The following is a 23,071-nucleotide window of genomic DNA, read 5'->3' on the forward strand; positions in this document are numbered from 1 at the left end:
ACCCAGCAAGTGGAGCCCGATGCTGGTGTAAAAAATACGGGGGACCCCTACTCTTTTTGTCCCCCGTATTTTTTGCACCAGCACCAGGCGCAGAGCCCGGTGCTGGTTTTAAAAATACGGGGGATCCCCTGTCAGTTTTTCCCCCGGATTTTTAGAACCAGGACCGGCTCGAAGAGCCCGAGGCTGGTTATGCTTTGGAGGGGGGGCCCCACGCAATTTTTTTTCGGGTTTTTTCCCGTTTTTTTAAAATCTAAACAAAATCCGTCAAATCGGACGTTTTTCGACAGCGGGACTGTCGAATCCGTTTTTTATTGAATATGTTGAATTCCGGCACCCACTTGCCGGAATTCGACGGTCGAATTGTGTCGAATTAAAAAACGGGCGAAAAATTGCTGCGATTCGCCGGCAATTGCATATACCCCTTAGTATGTAACTAACTGATTATAGCCTCAAAATTGTACTTACTAGTAGAGAAGTCCATAAATAAGGTTAATCAGCTAATTTTTCAAAAACGGATAATTGCATCACTCTTCGCACACTGAATACAAATAATTGTATTAAATATTTATTGTAAATATCAATGTACATTGTCTCCTTATTTTATTAAACATTGACATTATTGTATTCAACAATAAACTATAAAAGTTTTGGGAAAAACTAGATAATGTAATTTCAATAGACAGGGAGAGTTGTATCAAGCCTTCGAGCAGGCATTCCCAACCGCTGTCCTCAAGGCACACTAACAGTCCAGGTTTTAGTGATATCCATGCTTAAGCACAGGTGACTTTTTTTAGTACCTCATTTATTTAGTTATCCATCTGTGCTGTATTCTGGATATCACTAAAACCTACACTGTTGTAGTGTACCGTGAGGACCAAGGTTGGGAATGCCTGCCTTGGAAAAAGAGGAAGTGGCGAAGTTGCCGCAGCAACAAATAAGCTTCTATCATATATTTAGCACAGTCTTGAAATGACACTTTCTCTCTCCAAGATTTGATACACCTCACCCACAGTAGTGTACACAAGTAAAACTTTATCAAGTGACACAGTACAAATCACAAATACAACTATAGCAGGTCAGTTTTCTTAGGCAGCTACCTTGAATTTCCACATATATTTGTATGAAAATATAAACAGATTTTGAGATCAGTCCCAAAAATACCTGTTGATGTAAAAAAACAATACAAAACAAAACAAAAAAACCCTCCATATATATGCCAATAAAAATGAATTCTGACACAAACTGACCATAGCATGTTTATGTGTGTTTACATGTGGCGGGGAATACAGATTGTAAGCTCCCCTGGGACAGGGACTGATGTAAATGACCTCATATTCCCTGTAAAGCCCTGTGGAATATATGTGCACTACACAGTATAAATTATTGTTAATAAATAAATAAATAAAAACTAAATACATTTCTTAACCATAAGGATGCTCCTACATTTCACACTTAAAAGGAACTTTCGAGTGCAATGAATAGGGCAATAAGGTACTTTCATACCAATGTCCTTTATACTCCGTGCTGAGTGTTTCCCAGCTGGCAGGTAATACCCCTTTTCCATCTATGGGCACAGGTGCTACCCGGCTGCGGCCCGTGCTCAGCCCCCTTTCCCATCAGCAGTCACCAACCCGGCATATTGCCGGGTTGGTGACGCTGCTGGTGACGCGGCAGGGGCGGCGCTGGGAGATCACATGATCTCCCAGCGCAGCCCTTCCATACAGTGTAAACGGGAGCCGTGTCACATCGACACGGCTTCCATTTACACTACAATCTTACCCGGATCATTCCCATGTCCTACCCGGGTAGGATTCACGGGTCACTTGATCCGGGTTTTTGCGGGGGGACCCTTTTCCACTTGCAAAAAACACGGGTAAATGCGCGCCCCCGTGCATTTAGCCCTGTTTTTTGAGCTAGTGGAAAAGGGGTATAAGTGAGGGAGTTACAGTAGAATGGAGAAGGAGCGTATGATAGGACAGGGGAGGCATGGCACAGACTAGAGAGTAGTAAGGGCACAGGAAATTGTCCCTCTGCCCAGTAGTGGGTGATACCACTATGCTACCGCACTTATGTCTCCTGCTGGGATCAGTACGCGATACCGCCGGACGGAATCCCGGCGGTCAGAATACCGACACCGGGATCCCGACCGGCACAATACCGACAGGGGGGCGGTATTCCGACCGCCGGGATTCCGTCCGGTGGGATCTTGACCGCATCCCCTCCTGCTGTGTGTGAGAATCACCCAGGAAAATAAATATTAAGGCATATCATATCATAAGACTACAGACCATTTCCATCAATATGGGCTGAAAATACAATACAAACAAAAAAATTTTACTTATCTTGCACGACAGGCATGGATCTAAGGTTGCCAAAGAAACTGCAGGATTGAATTAACAAACACTCTGACAAAAAAAATCATGACAGAGGAAAAATTTTCAGGCTAGACAAAATATTGGACAAAGAGGTAAAAAGTGGTTTTAGGTCAGTTTATCACGTGTCAGCAAGCTGAGGCTGGCCTGCTGGCGATGTGGCTCTCTGTAACAGTGCTACACATGGTTTGGGGTTGCTAATCTTTCCGAACTCGTCGTTTACGGAGTGATTTCTTCAGAATGTCTCCAGAGTCGGCAACTTCATCTGCCTCTTTCATCTGTTGGGGAAAGTAAAGAATCTGTTATAGCATACATGTATATCACGTCTACCGCAGACCACATTTTCCCACCATAGGCAACATTGGGGATTTCTTTCCCCATTACTGCCTATGCACCTCACTTGATTGGCAGGCCAGGAGCGCACAGCCAATCAGGAGAGTGCTATGATTTGGTGCTCCCTGATTGGCTGGCGGGTCCCCGAGTGACAGGAGTCACGAGGGGTCCTGGTATTCGGGGAAAGGGGATCCATGTGTAAACATGGATCTCCTTTAGTTGCGTGGACCGGGATTGTTGCTGGTTTTTATTTTTAACCCAGTGGATGCCTACTTGGAACGAAGAGGACTGATCTACACTGGATTAGCTGAGTATAAGTTTTTTTTATTTACAAGTACTCGTGGATTCTACATTTACAAGGGGACCGAGGGGCTCCGTGGGACACTAGGTAAGTATGTGTGAGTGTGTAAGTGTGCATGTATGTTTAATTTAAAGTTGCACTTTCACGGTGTGTGTGTACTGTCTTTATTGTAATATTTCTTTTACAGGTGGAACTACAGGTACCAGCGGGCCCTTTAATGCCCTGCATGCTCGTATTTGAGGTTTTCCAAGTACCAGCATGCGGGGCAGGCTTGTTGGGACCTGTAGTACCACATCTAAAAAACAATATTAATTCTTTTTTTACGCATGGGCTATCAGCCTGCCATCCACAGCCCACGGATGGCAGGGACAGCCCTGTGCTTCATTCCTGGCCCTTGGGTGCCTGGAAGGGGAGGGAAACCTTTATTGGGAGGGTCCCCACTCTCCCAGGGAACCCTGGCCAGTGGTGACTAGTTGGGAAGGTAATGCCACGATCGCAGGGACCTACATAAATGTATCCCCCAGCTGTGGCATTATCTCCTTGGCTAGTGGAGCCCCTGCTGGTTTAAAAAAGATGAGGGACCCCTACGTCTTTTGTCCCCTGTATTTTTGGAACCAGGACCGGTCCAAATAACGGGGAACCCCTGTGCAATTTTTCCCGGTATTTTAACAACCAGGACCAGCTCAAAGAGCACATGGATGGTTATGCTTAGGAGGAGGGACCCCACAATCATGCACGGATCTCACTGAGCTGTGCGTGTTTCTCCAAACATGCCAGCCAAAAGCAGGTCTGTTTAAAAGTTCAATTTCCAAAATTCCATGCTTTACGGCATTGTTTGGCTATTGTCGACAGTGATTGAGAATATGAATTCTTAGTAAATTCCCGTATTGTATGAGGTGTATGTGAACAAACAACAGTGTTTGACCGATGGTCTATTGAGTCATATTTGTGCGGACAGCAGTGTATCTCAATACGAAATGCCCCAACGCTGCCGTGATTTGTGTGTAGTACATTTCCAAGTTGCATTTTTGGCCGAAAAAATGCAATCTGGAATCAAATCGGGACCTTAGTAAATTTCCACCGCAGTATCTGCTCTTAACTATACAACTTTCTCACATACTTCACTTTTCTCACTAGTATGATGCCATGTTGTGGTTCTGGCTGGGTTGTTTTTGGGGGTGTCCCACACCAGAGACTTAAACCCTTAGAATGTTAGGGACTTACCCGACTATAAGGTTACCGTGAAGTGGTGGGTAAGCCCGTAATCTTGGAAAAGATTATGCTAAAAGCCTCATATTGCAAAATGTATTATTATTCGAATCAGTAATGTCTGAATAGTGCACCTGCACTCGTTCTCTTTGTGTGTGGCACTACAGGTCTTGGCAATGTAGCACCTCTCATTACTAGCAATTAGGGTATGCAGTGTAGGGCCCCTTCCATATATAGTGTGGAGTGTTTGCACAAAAGATGCATATAAGCCTGGGAATACCATATTATTTGCTGGTGGTCAGGGCAGGAGCAAATAGCTGATGGTGACCGCTGCTGCCACTAGTGTCACTATTTAAAACGGGTGCAAGCAAGAGGTAAGCGTCTGCAAACCAGACGCTTATGCTACTGTTGCCGAACGAACGGTATTCAGAACTCTACAGTATGGGTGGAAAAACTGAATTTATGCCCACATTGTGACCAACCTAATCTGCCCCTAAGCAGTTAATGTACTGATCACATCCCTGACCGTTCACAGCTTGGAAATATATGTTTATGTTCTTGAAAATTTATCCGAAGCAGACAATGAGTTGAAAACTACAGTATGGGGTCAATCCGGTTATGTGCGAGTTGGGTCCTGCGATCCGTTCTCATGGCACACACGCACTGTGATTTACATTTGGAATCCAATTCCAAACTCGCATTCATTTTCTAGATGAAATTCAGTTTTTTTTTCTATGTGTACCCCCCTGAGCAGGTTAAAAGGTAGGGAAAACATTAGAATGTACAAATGTCAGTACACAGGGCAGAACCTCTGATGCACCCATCCTAATGAATAATCATGCACTTGGAGGGGTTTCAATAGCCTAATTTGGTCAATAAAGACATGTCAGTTTTCAGTTGAAATCTAAGTGTATTATTTTCTAACGGGGAATATTACATTATTACTTTATTATTTTAGAAAGGATGTAAATGTATTAAAAATATCTACAGAATGTAATTATTTTATTAGAGTGATATAAATTACTATGGGCATTTACCTCATCATCTGAAGACTGATGCATTATGGCACCAGCTTCGTCATCTTCTTGACTGATTTCCTCATCTTCCACTGCATCTTCAGTCTCTTCATCATCCCCACTCCCTGGAAAAGGAAAAGGTATATATCACACTGTGATTATTACTGGTCTGAGGACTGAAGATTCTCACTTGAGATAAGTGTTTGTTCCATATTTTTAAACACCACTAACTCACTAAGCCTGACTCCATGTCCCCATCTTAATTTTCTGGGCATCAATAGGCGCTGATTACTTCTATTTTATATATATATATATATATATATATATATAAAATTGTATGATTGTCCCTGACGACGGGTTGTTACCCGAAACGGCGTAGGACGCAATAAAGTACAAGCTGTTTTAAACTTACTTGGAGTCTGTGGAGTGCCGCCATTACCGCTACTTGTATTTGGGTCTACGGAGGACTTATGGAAGGCACCGCAGCCCTTAATTGGAATTCCCCACAGTGAGTGCCGGGTTCTTTGGTATGTATGTATATATATATATATATATATATATATATATATATATATATATATATATACAGTCCCATGACGGCCGGCACTCAGCGGTAAGTAGCAGCATGCCCCGGTGCCCTAGTCCAAGGTAAAATACTGGTCCAAACGGGAAACAAATAAAGGCACTCAGAGAGGCAAAAAAACGAAGCACTCAAATTGTGATGAATTCATCACAATTTGAGTGCTTCGTTTTTTTTGCCTCTCTGAGTGCCTTTAATTGTTTCCCGTTTGGACCAGTATATATATATATATATATATATATATACACATGCACACAGTGTATATCTCATACATATACTGTTCACAAACGCACGCGAACACATACACAGATGTGGACAAATTTGTTGGTACCCTTCCATGTGCTTTCCATGAAAAAAGATAAAAACACACTGTATTTTTCAAAGAAATTACTTGAAAATGACAAAGGATTGGCATCCAGCATTGTTTATTCCATGTTTAATAGAAATCTGACTTTACATTAGATGTTTGATTTAATAGAATATTATAAATATTGAAACTAAAGAAAGTGGAATGGACAAAAATGATAGAACCCTTAGCCTAATATTTTGGTACACAATCTTTAGAGGCAATCACTGCAATCTAGTGACTTCTGTGAGACTTTTGTACCTGTCAAAATTAACAGTTAGTTTGTCCCACTCTTCCCTAGAAATCTGCTCCAGTTTGATGGGTGCCTTCTTCAGACTGCATGTTTCAACTCTTTCCATAGATATTCAATAGGATTCAGATCAGGGATCATAAAAGGCCACTTCAGAATGGTCCAATGTTCTGTTCTTATCCATTCTTGGGTGCCTATGCTCTATGTGTTTGGGTTATTATCCTGTTGGAGGACCCATGACCTGTCACTGAGACAGAGCTTTCTGACACTGAGCAAAATACCTTCATAGCCTGAGATTTCACTGTGCCCTGCACAGATACAAGGCACCCCATGCCAGGTGTGGCAAGGCAGCACTAAACATAACCCATGCTCCTCCATGTTTCACAGTAGGTATGATGTTCTTTTTTATTACAGCTTAAATTTTTTGTCTGTGAACACAGACATAGGGGTATATGCAATTGCGGTCGAATTCGCGGCAATTTTCGCCGTTTTTTAATTCGACTCAATTCGACAGGTGAATCCCGGAAGGTGGCTTCCGGAATTCACCATATTCAATGAAAAACGGATTCGCCAGAGTCGCGGGCGAAAATCGGCCGATTTGGCGGATTTTGCCGCGATTTTAAAAAACGGTAAAAAAACGTGAAAAACCCGAAAAAAAAATGGCGTGGGGTCCCCCCTCCAAAGCATAACCAGCCTCGGGCTCATCGAGCTTTGTCCCCCGTATTTTTTGCACCAGCACCAGGCGCAGAGCCCGGTGCTGGTTTTAAAAATACGGGGGATCCCCTGTCAATTTTTTCCCCGCATTTTTAGAACCAGGACCAGCTCGAAGAGCCCGAGGCTGGTTATGCTTTGGAGGGGGGACCCCACGCCATTTTTTTTAATGATTTCACCGTTCCAGCATAAAATAAAAAAAATAAAAAAAAATAATATTTTAAAAAATATATAAATAATATTTGTGCCTCCAAAAAAAAAAAAAAAAGTACCTAATCCCTTCTAATATAAATAGATCTGCTATTCCCCCCAAAAAAAAACACAAAAAAAAACATGTTTAAAATTTTTTTATTTGTTTTCACCCTCCAAAGTGTGGCGGATTGAAAATGACGAATTTGCTGTCTAAAAGCACTGCTGTCGAATTTCCATACTTGAATTGAATATGCTTTGGTCGAATTGCAGCACTTATATCATTGCAGAAAAGTCGAATTTGCAAAAATTTGAATTTCAAAAAGTCGAATTTTGAAAGTCCGTTTTTTGGTCGGAAAGCACTGAATTGCATAGGCGATTTTTTTTTTTTGGTCGAAAATGACCCGAAATTCGACAATTTCGGGAATTCGACCACAATTGCATATACCCCATAATGTGACTTGCCAAAAAGCTCCAGTTTTGATTCATCTGGCCAAGGGACATTTTCCCGGAAGCATTGTATCAATATGCATTTTAGAAAATTCCAGGTTGGATTTTTTTGATGTCATTTTTTTCAAAAGTGGAGGCGTCCTCCTGGGTCTGCTTAAATGGAGCACACTGTCACTCAAAAAACACTGGATGGTGCGATCAGACACTGACATAACTTGACTTTAAGATACCAGTTCAGTTTGTTTCTTTTTGGAAGTTTCCCATGGCTCTTTTTTTTCCATTCTTTCTATCCTTCTGTTTAATCTGGGGTTGATTTTCCTCTTGCGGCCGCACACAGTGAGGTTGGTGCGGTACAAGGATTTTAAAGTCCTTAATAAAATTTGCAGCTGTAGTCACAAGTACATAAAGCTGCTTGGGCATGGTCTTATAGCCTTTACCTTTAACGTGCTTGTCTACAATTTACTTTCTGATCTCCTCAGACAACTCTCTCCTATTCTTTCTCTGGGTCATGGCCCTCATTCCGAGTCGTTCGCTCGGTATTTTTCATCGCATCGCAGTGAAATTCCGCATAGTGCGCATGCGCAATATTCGCACTGCGACTGCGCCAAGTACCTTTGCTATGAAGATAGTATTTTTACTCACGGCTTTTTCATCGCTCCGGCGATCGTAATGTGATTGACAGGAAATGGGTGTTACTGGGCGGAAACACGGCGTTTTATGGGCGTGTGGCTGAAAACGCTACCGTTTCCGGAAAAAACGCAGGAGTGGCCGGAGAAACGGGGGAGTGGTTGGGCGAACGCTGGGTGTGTTTGTGACGTCAAACCAGGAACGACAAGCACTGAAATTATCGCACAGGCAGAGTAAGTGTGGAGCTACTCTAAAACTGCTAAGTAGTTTGTGATCGCAATATTGCGAATACATCGGTCGCAATTTTAAGATGCTAAGATACACTCCCAGTAGGCGGCGGCTTAGCGTGTGTAACTCTGCTAAATTCGCCTTGCGACCGATCAACCCGGAATGAGGGCCCATGTTCTGTGTGGTGCACACAATGATACCAAAAAGCAGAGTGACTGCTTTTCATTTAAATAGGCTCAAACACTGATAAGAAGATTGAAGATGCGTGTGAGGCTAATTCAGGAAGGCAATTCATTTAAAATATAACTAATCCAATTGTTTATTATCTTTTCTGAGGGGTGCCAACAAATCTGTACAGGCCATTTTATAATATTTTCACAGTTTATTTGCTTTATTGTATGAAATAGCAAAGGAATTCAGGTATACATGAGACAAGGGGGGTCATTCCGAGTTGATCACTCGCTAGCTATTTTTTTGTATCAGATAGTCGCCGCCTATGGGGGAGTGTATTTTCGCTTTGCAAGTGTGCGAACGCTTGTGCAGCCAAGCGATACAAAAAAGTTTTGTGCAGTTTCTGAGTAGGTCAGAACTTACTCAGCCACTGCGATCACTTCAGCCCTGCAAACGCTTGGACACGCCTGCATTTTTCCAACCACTCCCTGAAAACGGTCAGTTGACACCCATAAATGCCTTCTTCCTGTCAATCTTCTTGCGATCGGATGTGCAAATGGATTCTTCGTTAAATCTATCGCCCAGCACAATCCGCTTTGTACCCGTACGATGCGCCTGCGCATTGCGGTGCATACGCAGTTTTGCCGAGTTCTTACCTGATTGCAGCTCTGCAAAAAAATAGCTAGCATGCGATCAGGTCGGAATGACCCCCAATAGCTTTTAATTTCATCACTTTTCATGAGGAATGAAGCATTGTTTCAATGAGCTGTAAGTGTATCAACAAATTTGTCCATATATAAAATATATACATACACATATATTATATCTCATGCATATTCCAGAATTTCTTGAAACAAACCAGCTGTGAGTATCCAGCATTATCTGCACATTTTATTGTGACTGATGGTGCACCTTGTGATTTTGTGTCAATATATGTTTTTGAATTTTTGCAAATACGGTGTGCTGGTTTGTGTGATGTCATTCTGGTAAAGCTTGCTACTTACTTCATCTAACTAAGAGCCTAATCCAGATCTGATTGCAGCAGCAAATTTGTTAGCCAATGGGGAAAACCAAGGGGCTAATTCAGACCTGATCGCTGCTGTGCGTTTTCGCATAGCGGGCGATCAGGTCTGAACTGCGCATGTGCCGGCATCTCAGCCCAGCGATCGCCTCTGACTGACGGGCAAAGACATTCGCCGGGCGGGAGGGGGGTGGCCGGCGGCGATTGGCCGCCGTTTTTGGGGGCGCAGTCCAGGCAACGCAGGTGTTGACCCCCTGCAGTGCACATGGTTTTGCCCATTAGCTAACAAATTTGTTGCTGAGATCAGATATAAATTCCAGTGATTGATTATCAGTTTGAGTGTGCATTGCTTGCTATACAATGCATCCAGAAAGTATTCACATCGCTTCACTTTTTCCACATTTTGTTATGTTACAGCCTTTTTCCAAAATGGAATAAATTCATTGTTGTCCTCAAAATTCTACAAACAATGGCCCTCATTCCGAGTTGTTCGCTCGCTAACTGCTTTTAGCAGCATTGCACACGCTAGGCCGCCGCCCTCTGGGAGTGTATCTTAGCTTAGCAGAAGTGCGAACGAAAGGTTAGCAGTTCTGCTATTAAATATTTCCCTGCAGTTTCTGAGTAGCTCCAGACCTACTCCTAGATTGCGATCACCTCAGTCCGTTTAGTTCCTGGTTTGACGTCACAAACACGCCATGCGTTCGGCCAGCCACTCCCCCGTTTCTCCAGCCACTCCTGACACGCCTGCGTTTTTTAGCACACTCCCGGAAAACGCTAAGTTACCGCCCAGAAACACCCACTTCCTGTCAATCACTCAACGATCAGCAGAGCGACTGAAAAGCGTTGCTCGGACCTGTGTAAAATTGCATAGTTTTGTGTGAAAATACTTAGTGCGTGCGCCCTGCGGCCCATACGCATGCGCAGAATCGCCCAGTTTTAGCCTGATCGCTATTCTGCTAAAAACGGCAACGAGCGATCAACTCGGAATGACCCCAAATACCCCATAATGACAATGTGAAAAAAAGTTTTTTTTAGATTTTTGCAAATTTATTAAAAATAAAAAACTAAGAAAACACATGTACATAAGTATTCACAGCCTTTGCCATGAAGCTCAAAATTGAGCACAGGTGCATCCTGTTTCCACTCATCATCCTTGAGATGTTCCTACAGCTTAATTTGGAGTCCATCTGTGGTAAATTAAGTTGATTGGACATGATTTGGAAAGGCACACACCTGTCTATATAAGGTCCCACACTTGACAGTGCATGTCTGAGCACAAACCGAGCATGAAGTCAAAGGAATTGTCTGTAGACCTCAGAGACAGGATTGCCTCGAAGCACAAATCTGGGGAAGGGTGCAGAAAAATATCTGCTGCTTTGAAGGTTACCATGAGCACAGTGGCCTCCATCATCCGTAAATGGAAGAAGTTTGGAATCACCAGGACTCTTCCCAGAGCTGGCTGGCCATCTAAACTGAACGATTGTGGGAGAAGGTCCCTAGTCAGGGAGATGACCAAGAACCCGATGGTCACTCTACAGCATTCCTCTGTGAAGAGAGGAGAACCTTCCAGAAGGACAGCCATCTCTGCAGCAATCCACCAATCAGGCCTGTATGGTAGAGTGGCCAGACGAAAGCCACTCCCTAGTAAAAAGCAAATAGCAGCCCGCCTGGAGATTGCCAAAATGCACCTGAAGGACTCGCAGACCATGAAAACCACAATTCTCTGGTCTGATGAGAAAAAGATTGAACTTTTTGGCGTGAATGTCAGGTGTCATGTTTGGAGGAAACCAGGCACCGCTCATCACCAGGCCAATATCATCCCTACATGGTGGTGGCAGCAGCATCATGCTGTGGGGATGTTTATCAGTAGCAGGAACTGGGAGACTAGTAAGGATAGAGAGAAAGATGAATGCAGCAATGCACAGAGACATCCTGGATGAAAACCTGCTCCAGAGCGCTCTTGACCTCAGACTGGGGCGATGGTTTATCTTTCAGCAGATCAACGACCCTAAGCACAGAGCGAAGATATCATAGGAGTGGCTTCAGGACAACTCTGTGAATGTCCTTGAGTGGCCCAGCCAGAGCCCAGACTTGAATCCGATTGAACATCTCTGGAGAGATCTGAAAATGGCTGTGCACCGACGCTTCCCATCCAACCTGATGGAGCTTGAGAGGTGCTGCAAAGAGGAATTGGCGAAATAGGTGTGCCAAGCTTGTGGCATCATATTCAAAAAGACTTGAGGCTGTAATTGCTGCCAAAGGTGCATCAACAAAGTATTGAGCAAAGGCTGTGAATACTTCTGTACTCACTTTTAATAAAATTGCAAAAGTCTCAAAAAACTTTTTTCACATTGTCATTATGGGGTACTGTGTGTAAATTTTGAGGGGAAAAATGAATTTATTCCATTTTGGAATAATGCTGTAATATAACAAAATGTGGAAAAAGTGAAGCGCTGTGAATTCTTTCCGGATGCAATGTGTGTGTGTATGTGTGTGTGTGTGTGTGTGTGTGTGTGTGTGTGTGTGTGTGTGTGTGTGTGTGTGTGTGTATGTATGTATGTATGTATGTATGTATGTATGTATGTATGTATATATATATTTATAGTTCCAAAAGATGAACGGCACTGGAGACAGATAATTGCGGTAAAATTGTATTCAAAGGCTACAGCTGTTTCTGGGCAACAGCCCTTTCCTCAGGCCAAATACAAGCATACACAAAAAGGATTCTGGCACGGAGCACGTTGTTATAAAGAGTTTGGGAGTGCCGACTGCTTTGCAGGGATATATATATATATATATATATATATATATATATATATATACACACACACACACACACACACACACACACACACACACTGGTGCTTGAAAGATTTCTGAACCATTCAGAATCTTTTATATTGCTTAAATTTGGCCTAAAACTACCTCAGATTTTCACACAAGTTCTAAAAGTAAATAAAGAGAACCAAATCAAACAAATGAAAATTATCCAGTATCACATATCTGTGAATGGCAAAAGTATGTGAACCTTTTAAGCTTAGCAGATAGTTTGAAGGGGAGGCATTGGATTTGCCGGCTGTCGGGATCCCGACGCTCACCATACCGACGCCGGAATCCCGACAGCCGGCATACCGACAACTATTCTCCCTCTTGGGGTGTCCATGATACCCCTGGAGGGAGAAAATGCCCGCAGCGTGGTGAGCTTTGCGAGCCCGCAAGGGGCTATTTGGCGCTCACTCCGCTGCCTGCATGCTGGGCGCTGGGATCCCAAGCGCCGGCATAACATACTACTCCCGTTTGAAGGTGAAATTAGAGACAGGAATTTTCAATCTATGGGATAACAATCAGGTGTTAATGGACAACCTGTCTTTTTAAAACAACAGGGATCTTTCAAAGTCTGATGTTCACAGCTTGACTGTTTAAATTTATCATGCCGCAAACAAAGGAGATTTCTGAGGACCTCAATAGAAGAGCTGTTGATGCTCACCAGGCTGGAAAAAGTTACAAAACCATAGCTACAGAGTTTGGACTCCACCGATCAACAATCAGACAGATTGTGAACAAATGGAGGAAATTTCAGACTATTATTACCACAACCCCCCAACCACCCCGGAGTGGTCGACCAACAAAGATCACGCCAAGAGCAAGGCGTCTAATAGTTTGCAAGGTCACAAAAGAACACAAGGTAACCTCTAAACAACTAAAGGCCTTTCTCTCATTATCTAATGTTAATGAGTCCACCATCAGGAGGACACTGAACAACAATTGTGTGCACGGTAAGATTGCAGGGAGAAAGCCCCTGCTCTCCAAAAAGAACATTGCTGCCCATGTGCAGTTTGCTAGACATCACCTGGACAAGCCAGAAGTCCGACACCCTTCTAGCAGAGGCAATAGCCAGTAAAAATAGGACCTTGGCCTTGAGCCATTTAAGGTCCACCGTCTCAAGAAGTTCAAATGGAGACTCTTGCAGGACACTCAGGACAACCGACAGATCCCATGGAGCCACAGGAGGGTGATAGGGAACGTCCGGTATAGGCACAATTCTCTAAAACCATACCGACAAGGCAGTTATGTGAACCTTGAGGGAGGCCAGACGAAGGCCTAAGTCCAGGCCTCCTTGCAGAAAAGCCAGAAGTCTGGAAGTTCTGAATCTGTATGCATCCTAATTCTTATCAGCACACCGGGTGAAGTAAGAATTCCAGACCCTGTAATAAATCCGAGCTGAAGCCGATTTACGGGCTTTTAACATAGGTTGGATGACCGCCTCGGAGAATCCTTTGGCTCTCAGGAGTGATGCTTCAAGAGCCACGCTGTCAGATCCAGCCTGGCCAGGTCCAGAAAAAGACAAGGGCCCTGTACGAGGTGGTCTGGGCGCTGAGGAAGTAGAAGAGGACGCTCTGTCGATAGACCCTGCAGGTCTCAGAACCAATGTTATCTGGGTCATGCTGGAGCGACTAGAAGTAGAAATTCTCCTTCTTGTTTGAACTTCCGCAGGACCCTGGGCAGGAGTGACACTGGGGGGGAACATATAAGGCAGCCAAAAGCTCCATGGTATTGCCAGTGTGTCCATGAACGCTGCTTCAGGATCCCTGGTCATTGATCCGAAGACGGGAAACTTGTGATTGTGTCGAGATGCCATCAGGTCTACGTCTGGTAGGCCCACTTGTCCACTAGGAGTTGAAAGACTGCTTCCCAGTTCAGGACGCCCGGAATGAACACTGCCGAGATTTCTGGCAGATGGCGTTCCGCCCAACGAAGGATTTTTGACACTTCCATCATTGCCATGCGGCTTCGAGTGCCACCTTGATGGTTTATGTATGCCACCGAGGTGGTGTTGTCTGACCGTACTTGAACAAGCCTGTTCTGTACCAGAGGCAGGGTGAGAGATAGTGCATTGAACACCGTCTGCAACTCCTGAATATTTATTGGGAGGAGTGACTCCTCCTTGGTCTAGCGACCCTGAAAAGAGTGTTGCTCCAACACCGCACCCCATCTCCTCAGACTGGCGTCTGTTGTCAGCAGGACCCAGTTGGGGATACAGAAGGGACGGCCCCTGCTCAATTGCTGGTCCTGTAGCCACCAGGCCAGTGAATGATGAACCGAAGTCAAAGTGATCATGTGGGATCTGATCCGATGAGGTAAGCCATCCCACTTGGAAAGGATTAACCTCTGCAGAGGTTGAGAATGAAATTGAGCGTACTCTACAATGTCGAATGCCGACACCATCAGGCCAAGTACTTGCATCGCCGAGTGTATCGACACTCTGGGTTAACAAAGGAAGCATCTTATCCTGTCTTGTAATCTCTGGACTTTTTCTGGAGACAGTAACAGTTGTTGACTGTGTGTGTCCAGGAGTGCCCCCAGATGCAGCATGCTCTGAGCTGGGACCAGTGAGGATTTCTTCCAATTGATGAGCCACCCGTGGGCTTGTAGGAAGCTTACCGTCAGTTGCAGATGACTGAGGAGGAAATCGTGGGAGTTTGCCAGAATCAGCAAGTCGTCCAGATATGGCAGGATCCTGACTCCCTGGCGACAGAAATGGGCCGTCATTATGGGCATGACCTTGGTGAAGATCCGAGGAGCCGTAGCCAGTCCAAATGGCAGAGCCTAGAACTGATAGTGGAGGATGCCAACAGCAAACCGCAGATACTGCTGATGCGACATGCCAATATGCAGGTACGCATCCTGTATATCCAGGGATACCTTATAGTCTCCGGGTTCCATAGCCAGTACAATTGAGCGCAGTGTTTCCACACGGAACTTGGACACTCCTACAAACTTGTTCACTGATTTGAGGTTGAGTATAGGCCGGAAAGACCCATTGGGTTTCGGAACTATAAACAGGGTCATGTAGTAACCTCTACCTCTCTGGGCCAGAGGAACCGGCACTACCACTCCTGTATTCAGGAGGGAACCCACAACCTTTTGCAGAGCTTGTGCCTTTAAAGGATCCGAAGGGATAACCGTGGTGCAAAACTGGTGAGGGGGACATCTCTTGAAGGAGGCTGTGTACCCGTGAGCGACAACTTCTTGCACCCATGGGTCTGAAGTGGTCTTTAACCAGACCTGGGTGAACTGCAGAAGTCGGCCTCCCACCCTGGAGTCCCCCAGGGGGAGGCCAGCCCTGTCATGCGGCAGGCTTGTCTTGTTTAGTAGCAGGCTGATGGGCTGACCAGGACTGGTTTGCCTTGGGCTTAGTGGTTTTGGAAGCATGAGATTGTCTCAGGTATGCCTGACCTTTTGCTTTCCTTTGAGGCCGAAATTAACGAAAAGGGGTACCTTTAGCCTTCTGTGCAGAAGGATTAGTATTTGGTAGAAAGACAGTCTTAGCAGCCGCCAATTCAGACACCAGTTTTATTTAGGTCTTCCCCAAACAAAATGTCCCCTTTAAAGGGGAGTACCTCCATGGTCTTTTTGGAGTCTAGATCCACCTTCCATGACCTCAACCACAGAATACGGTGAGCCAGGACAGATGTAGTCGACGCCTTGGCTGCCAACACACCCGCCTCAGAGGACGCCTCCTGAATGTAATAGGCAGCGGTGGTAATGTGAGACAGGTACTGTCTGGCATTGTCAGATATATCCTCGGGCAACTCTTCCTCTAATTCCTGAACCCATGCTTCAATTCCTTTTGCAGCCCAAGAGGCCGCAATAGTGGGTCTATGTACAGCACCTGTAAGGGGGTAAATAGACTTCAGGCATCCCTCCACACGCTTGCTTATCTGTTGGTTCCTTCAGTGAAGTGACAGTTGTGACAGGCAGAGTGGATGACACCACTAGGCGGGTGACATGAGAATCCGCTGGCAGTGAATTTTCCCACGTTACATAACTCTGCAGAGAGAGGATAGCGAGCCAAGTCCCGTTTAGACAGAGGGAATGTCTTCCCTGGAGTAGACCAGGATTCCTGCCTGATGTCCACCAAATGGTCAGAATGGGGTAATAGATTTTTAACCACCTTCTGACGTTTTAACATATCCGTTTTCTTAGCCACAATAGTGGAATCCTCATCATCAGTGATTTGTAGGATTTGTGTAATAGCAACCACAAGGGCAGGGGCATCAATTTGCAGTAGAGAATCCTCGTCAGAAACACCTGATTCAGTGGACAGTATGCTCCCCCTCCTCTTCAGATGAAACATCTGAGAGATTAGTGGATTGTGAGGAGGAAGCAGCCCACTTAGATGACCAAGAGACATGAGACTGACCTGGAGTAGATTTTTGCCTTACCAAGGAATAAGTTGATTGCTGCAACTGGTTAGACAAATTTTCTGCCCAAGGCAGATTAACCATAGGACAATTTGTGGCTGTAATGGCACAGGTGGTCCCATAGGGGGCGTAAAGCGTTCCCCCAGAGTACCCAGTAGGTTTGTGAACTCAGCCCAGGGTTGCTCCTAATTGGTTACAGGAGCTGCGGACTGACTGGGAGACGTATGACACATAGTGCACAGACCATCATACACAGCTTCCCCCTCTGGTAAATCTTTGCAGGAGCATCCACAGACTTACTGCCCTTCTTGTTAGACATTGTACACAAACAGACATTAGTACGATAAAGCCAGACAGAGTACAATACCTAATCTGTTAGTATGTGACTGTAGATACAGTACACAACACCAGCGATTAAATCCGGTATTATGTGACTGAGTACACAGTAGAATACACGTAATGGGTAAATACTGTGACGCAGTACATATATGACCCTGACGCACCTAGTACTTTAGAGTACAGAATATAGTGATAGGTATATCTGGGAAACACTGAAAAGTGAAACCACACAGCAGATACAGGCACACACAGTCACAGGAGGCAATGCAGATAGTTGTTATGACAATAAAACTGCACTGGACTAGTATATGTGCAGATTATATATATATATATATATATATATATATATATAAACAACCAGCAGACGTAGCACTCCTGGTGGCTAATTAAATAAATCTCGCAGGTAGGCAATTTTATAGAACAACGTTTCAATGCCGTTTTTTATTTAGGCATTTTCCTGGGAAGAGGCTACAGGTCAAGCGCCGGCTCCCCTATGATGGACTTCCACCCCAGGTACTAGCGAGCTTTATTAAATGGGGCATTAGTACACCCGACCTATGCTCTCTTGCCCTGGTGGTCTATTGGGGTCCCTGCTTGGTAACAGTGTCCATGCCAGTGCCGCGATCCGTCTCCCTAGGTTGCGGACGGAACACGATTTAATGGCGGATCCAGCCTGGGGGGACCGGACCCTCTTACCTCCTCCCCGTAGCAGCCACGCGAACCAGGAGAGCGACTGCGACCGTGTGCCTAAAGCCAGGGCGTCTCCACCACAAGTACCCAGGAACAGGTAGCGGGAGTATGCGACGCCGCTTGGGAGGTGATGGAGCCTCAGCGTTGAATGTCACACAGATACACAGCGCTGACAGCCCAGTTTTGAACAAATTTTCTGTCAGAAAAAGCTTTTTCAGGACTGCCCAGTGCAGCCCACCTGTTAAGTGACCTGCTGCTGCTGACACCAACTGAAACTGAGCTCACAGTGTCTGGAGGCGGGGTTATAGAGGAGGCCCCAAAGCATCCTGGGACTGCCTAAAACTTTAGCCTTTTGGTGCCTCTGGATCAAGATACACTCTACACCCCGATGTTTCCCTGTGGAAAACAATGTAACCTGCTGTAGAAAAATATTTCAAAATTAAGTATTTAATTTTTTATCTTCTAATGTGTACCCACCTTAAGTTTGGAAAAGACAAAAGCTGAACAATGTTAATCTTTCCAAGGATGAGATCTCAGTCTCAGCTCACCTTTGCCAGATACTGCTTTTCCCCTGTGATCTTCAGTGCCCTCCAAGCTTTTCTTCTTTACACTGTTCCGTTCGGCTTCGTCAGACTCTAGAAAATCACTCATAGTGAAATCTGCATCTTCTTCTTCTTCTTCAATTTTCTAAAAATGACAGGAACTGGATTATTTCCAGTAGTTTTTATATTCATATTTTGGCTTTATTATAATTGTTATTTACTACATTAAGCAGTCATATATTTTCTCTTACGTCCTAGAGGATGCTGGGGACTCCATAAGGACCATGGGGAATAGACGGGCTCCGCAGGAGACATGGGCACTAAAAAAGAACTTTAGGTATGAGTGTGCACTGGCTCCTCCCTCTATGCCCCTCCTCCAGACCTCAGTTAAATACTGTGCCCAGAGGAGACTGGGTGCACTACAGGGAGCTCTCCTGAGCTTCCTGGAATAAAAGTATTTTGTTAGGTTTTTTATGTTCAGGGAGACCTGCTGGCAACAGGCTCCCTGCATCGTGGGACTGAGGAGAGAGAAGCAGCCCTACTTAAATGTTAGGCTCTGCTTCTTAGGCTACTGGACACCATTATCTCCAGAGGGAGTCAGAACGCAGGTCTCCGCTCGCGGTTCGTCCCGGAGCCGCGCCGCCGTCCTCCTCCTCGCAGAGCCGGAAGATAGAAGCCGGGTGAGTATGAGAAGATAGAAGACTTCAGAGGCGGCAGAAGACTTCAGAGCTTCACTGAGGTTACGCGCAGCCATTGCTCCCACACAGAACACACACAGCACACACTGTTGGGTGCAGGGCGCAGGGAGGGCGCCCTGGGCAGCAATTTTAAAACCTCTAGGTCTGGCTAAATACTGTATATACACTTGGTTGTGGTATATTTAAGAGATCCCCGCCAGTTTGTTCAAAATAGAGCGGGACCGAAGCCCGCCGCTGAGGGGGCGTAGCTTGTCCCTCAGCACTCACCAGCGCCATTTTCCTCCACAGCACACGCTGAGAAGCTGGCTCCCCAGACTCTCCCCTGCTGATCACTGGTGACAGAGGGTTTTAAAGAAGGGGGGGCACTTATTTGGCGCAGTATATATATATATATATATATATATATATATATAAAAAAATAATAAAAAGCGCTTTATCTGGGTATTTTTTTACCAGGGTTATTGGCGCTGGGTGTGTGCTGGCAGACTCTCTCTCTCTGTCTCTCCATAGGGCCTGGTGGGGGAACTGTCTCCAGATTAGAGATTTCCCTGAGTGTGTGGGGTTTCGGTACGTACGTGTCGGCATGTCTGAAGCGGAAGGCTCTTCTAGGGGTGAGGTGGAGCGCATGAGTGTGGTGTCCCTGTCGCATCCTGGGTCATATTAAGGATGCGGTCCTTTATATGAGAGATGCTCAGAGGGATGTGGGCATACTGGGTTCCAGTGCGAACGCTATGGCGATTTCTGCCAGGCGAGCCCTGTGGATCCGACAGTGGACAGGTGATGCCAACTCGAAACGGCATATGGAGGTTTTGCCTTACAAAGGTGAGGAATTGTTTGGGGAAGGTCTCACGGACCTAGTTTCCACGGCTACTGCAGGTAAATCAAATTTTTTGCCTTATGTTTCCTCACAGCCGAAGAAAGCGCCACATTATCAGATGCAGTCCTTTCGGTCGCATAAATCCAAGAGAGCTCGGGGATCTTTCTTTCTTGCCAGAGGTAAGGGCAAGGGGAAAAAGCTGTCAGCTACAGCCAGTTCCCAGGAACAGAAGTCCTCCCCGGCTTCTACTAAATTCACCGCATGACGCTGGGGCTCCGTTGAGGGAGCCCGACCCAGTCGGGGCACGTCTTCGACTTTTCAGCAATGTCTGGGTTCACTCTCAGGTGGATCCCTGGGCAATAGACATTGTTTCTCAGGGGTACAGGCTGGAAATCGAAGAGGTGCCTCCTCGCCGGTTTTTCAAATCGGCACTGCCGGCTTCTTCCCCAGAGAGGGAAAATTGTGCCTTCAACAAGTGGTGGTTAAAATTCCCCTGCTTCAGCAAGGGATGGGCTATAATTCAACCCTGTTTGTGGTCCCGAAGCCGGACGGTTCGGTCAGACCCATTCTGAATTTAAAATCCTTAAACCTATACTTAAAGAGGTTCAAGTTCAAGATGGAATCGCTCAGAGCGGTCATCGCCAGCCTGGATGGGGGGGATTATATGGTGTCCCTAGACATAAAGGATGCATACCTTCATGTCCCCATATATCCACCTCATCAGGCGTTCCTGAGGTTTGTGGTGCAGGATTGTCATTACCAGTTTCAGACGTTGCTGTTTGGGCTTTCCACGGCCCCGAGGATTTTTATCAAATTAATGGCAAAAATGATGGTGCTCCTGCGCAAGCAGGGTGTCACAATTATCCCATACTTGGACGATCTCCTGATAAAAGCGAGATCGAGAGAACAGTTGCTGGACAGTGTATCACTCTCCCCGAGGGTGTTGCAACAGCACGGCTGGATTCTCAATCTCCCGAAGTCACAGTTAGTCCCAACGACCCGATTGCCTTTCTTAGGCATGATTCTGGACACGGAACAAAAAAGGGTCTTTCTCCCGATGGAAAAGGCCCAGGAACTTCAGGGCTTGGTCAGGGACCTGTTGAAGCCAGAAAGGGTGTCGGTGCATCACTACACTCGAGTTCTGGGAAAAATGGTGGCGTCTTACGAGGCCATTCCTTTCGGCAGGTTCCATGCGAGCACTTTTCAATGGGACCTTCTGGACAAGTGGTCCGGATCACATCTACAGATTCATCAAATGATCAGCCTGTCCACCAGGGCCAGGGTATCTCTCCTGTGGTGGCTGCAGAGTGCTCACCTTCTAGAGGGTCGCAGGTTCGGCATTCAGGACTGGGTTCTGGTAACCACGGACGCGAGCCTCCGAGGCTGGGGAGCAGTCACGCAGGGAAGAAACTTCCAGGGTCTGTGGTCAAGCCAGGAAGCTTGTCTGCACATAAATGTGCTGGAATTAAGGGCCATATACAACGGCCTTCGGCAAGCAGAGACCTTACTTCGAGGTCTACCGGTTCTGATTCAGTCAGACAACATCACAGCAGTGGCTCATGTAAACCGCCAAGGTGGCACAAGGAGCAGAGTCGCAATGGCAGAAGCCTCAAAGATTCTTTGATGGGCGGAGAGTCATGTCAGCGCTCTGACAACAGTCTTCATTCCGGGTGTGGACAACTGGGAAGCAGACTTCCTAAGCAGACACGATCTGCATCCCGGAGAGTGGGGACTTCATCAGGAAGTCTTCGCAGAAATTGTAAGTCAGTGGGGTCTGCCTCAAATAGACATGATGTCATCATGCCTCAACAGGAAACTTCCGAGATATTGCGCCAGGTCAAGGGACCCTCAGGCGGTTGCAGTGGACGCACTGGTGACACCGTGGGTGTTTCAGTCGGTCTTTGTGTTCCCTCCTCTTCCTCTCATCTCAAAAATACTGAGAATCATAAGACGAAGAGGTGTACAGACAATTCTCATTGCTCCAGATTGGCCTCGAAGGGAATGGTATCCGGATCTGCAGGAAATGCTCACAGAGGATCCGTGGCCTCTTCCTCTCAGGGAAGACCTGTTACAACAAGGGCCTTGTCTGTTCCAGGACTTACCGCGTCTGCATTTGACGGCATGGCGGTTGAACGCAGAATCATAGTGGAGAAGGGCATTCCGGATGAGGTCATTCCTACTCTGATAAAGGCTAGGAAGGAGGTGACAGCGAAACATTATCACCGTATATGGAGGAAGTATGTGTCTTGGTGCGAAGCCAGGACTGCTCCTCCGGAAGAATTCCACCTGGGCCGTTTTCTTCACTTCCTGCAAACTGGAGTGAATTTGGGTCTAAAATTAGGCTCCATTAAGGTTCAGATTTCGGTCCTATCCATTTTCTTTCCAAAGGAATTGGCTTCTCTTCCGGAAGTCCAGACTTTTGTGAAAGGGGTGCTGCATATCCAGCCTCCTTTTGTGCCTCCGGTGGCACCATGGTACCTTAACGTGGTGTTACGTTTTCTTAAGTCTCACTGGTTTGAACCTCTTCAAACAGTTGAATTGAAGTATCTCACTTGGAAAGTGGTCATGTTGTTGGCCTTGGCCTCGGCACGGCGAGTGTCTGATTTGGCGGCTTTGTCTCACAAAAGCCCTTATCTGATTTTCCATGTGGATAGAGCTGAGTTGCAGACTCGTCCTCAATTTTTGCCTAAGGTGGTTTCCTCCTTTCATATGAACCAACCTATTGTGGTGCCCAGGCCCGGCGCTACCCGCTCAACGAAGCGATGCAGTGCAGGGAGGCGCTGGGACGGAGAGGCGCTCCCCCTGCTCTGCATTCCTTCCCTGCTGCGCCGTCCTGTGCCCCCTGCTGCTGCTGCTGTGCCTGTCACTGTATGACAGGCACTGGCTGCGGCACCTGCAGCATGAAAATCCTCCTCCCTCCCCTCCCCTGTGTGACAGGACAGCGCTGTGCACGGTACATAAGGGGGCGGAGCTAAA

General features: G+C 46.0%; 1 protein-coding gene across 1 annotated transcript in view; it reads right to left on the bottom strand.

Annotated features, from left to right (window-relative positions):
- Positions 1-552: 552 nt before the first annotated feature.
- The window catches only part of CLGN (calmegin), a 144,694-nt gene continuing 122,175 nt past the window's right edge, over positions 553-23,071 (bottom strand). The window contains exons 13-15 of the mRNA XM_063920376.1: positions 18,587-18,725; positions 5,253-5,356; positions 553-2,650 (exon numbers count right to left, since the gene is read on the bottom strand). Of these exons, the coding sequence (XP_063776446.1) occupies positions 2,570-2,650; positions 5,253-5,356; positions 18,587-18,725 (324 nt within the window). The 3' untranslated portion in view covers positions 553-2,569. The remainder of the gene's footprint in view (positions 2,651-5,252; positions 5,357-18,586; positions 18,726-23,071) is intronic.

Source organism: Pseudophryne corroboree, chromosome 1 (genome assembly GCF_028390025.1).
Source record: "Pseudophryne corroboree isolate aPseCor3 chromosome 1, aPseCor3.hap2, whole genome shotgun sequence".
Lineage (NCBI taxonomy): Eukaryota > Metazoa > Chordata > Amphibia > Anura > Myobatrachidae > Pseudophryne > Pseudophryne corroboree.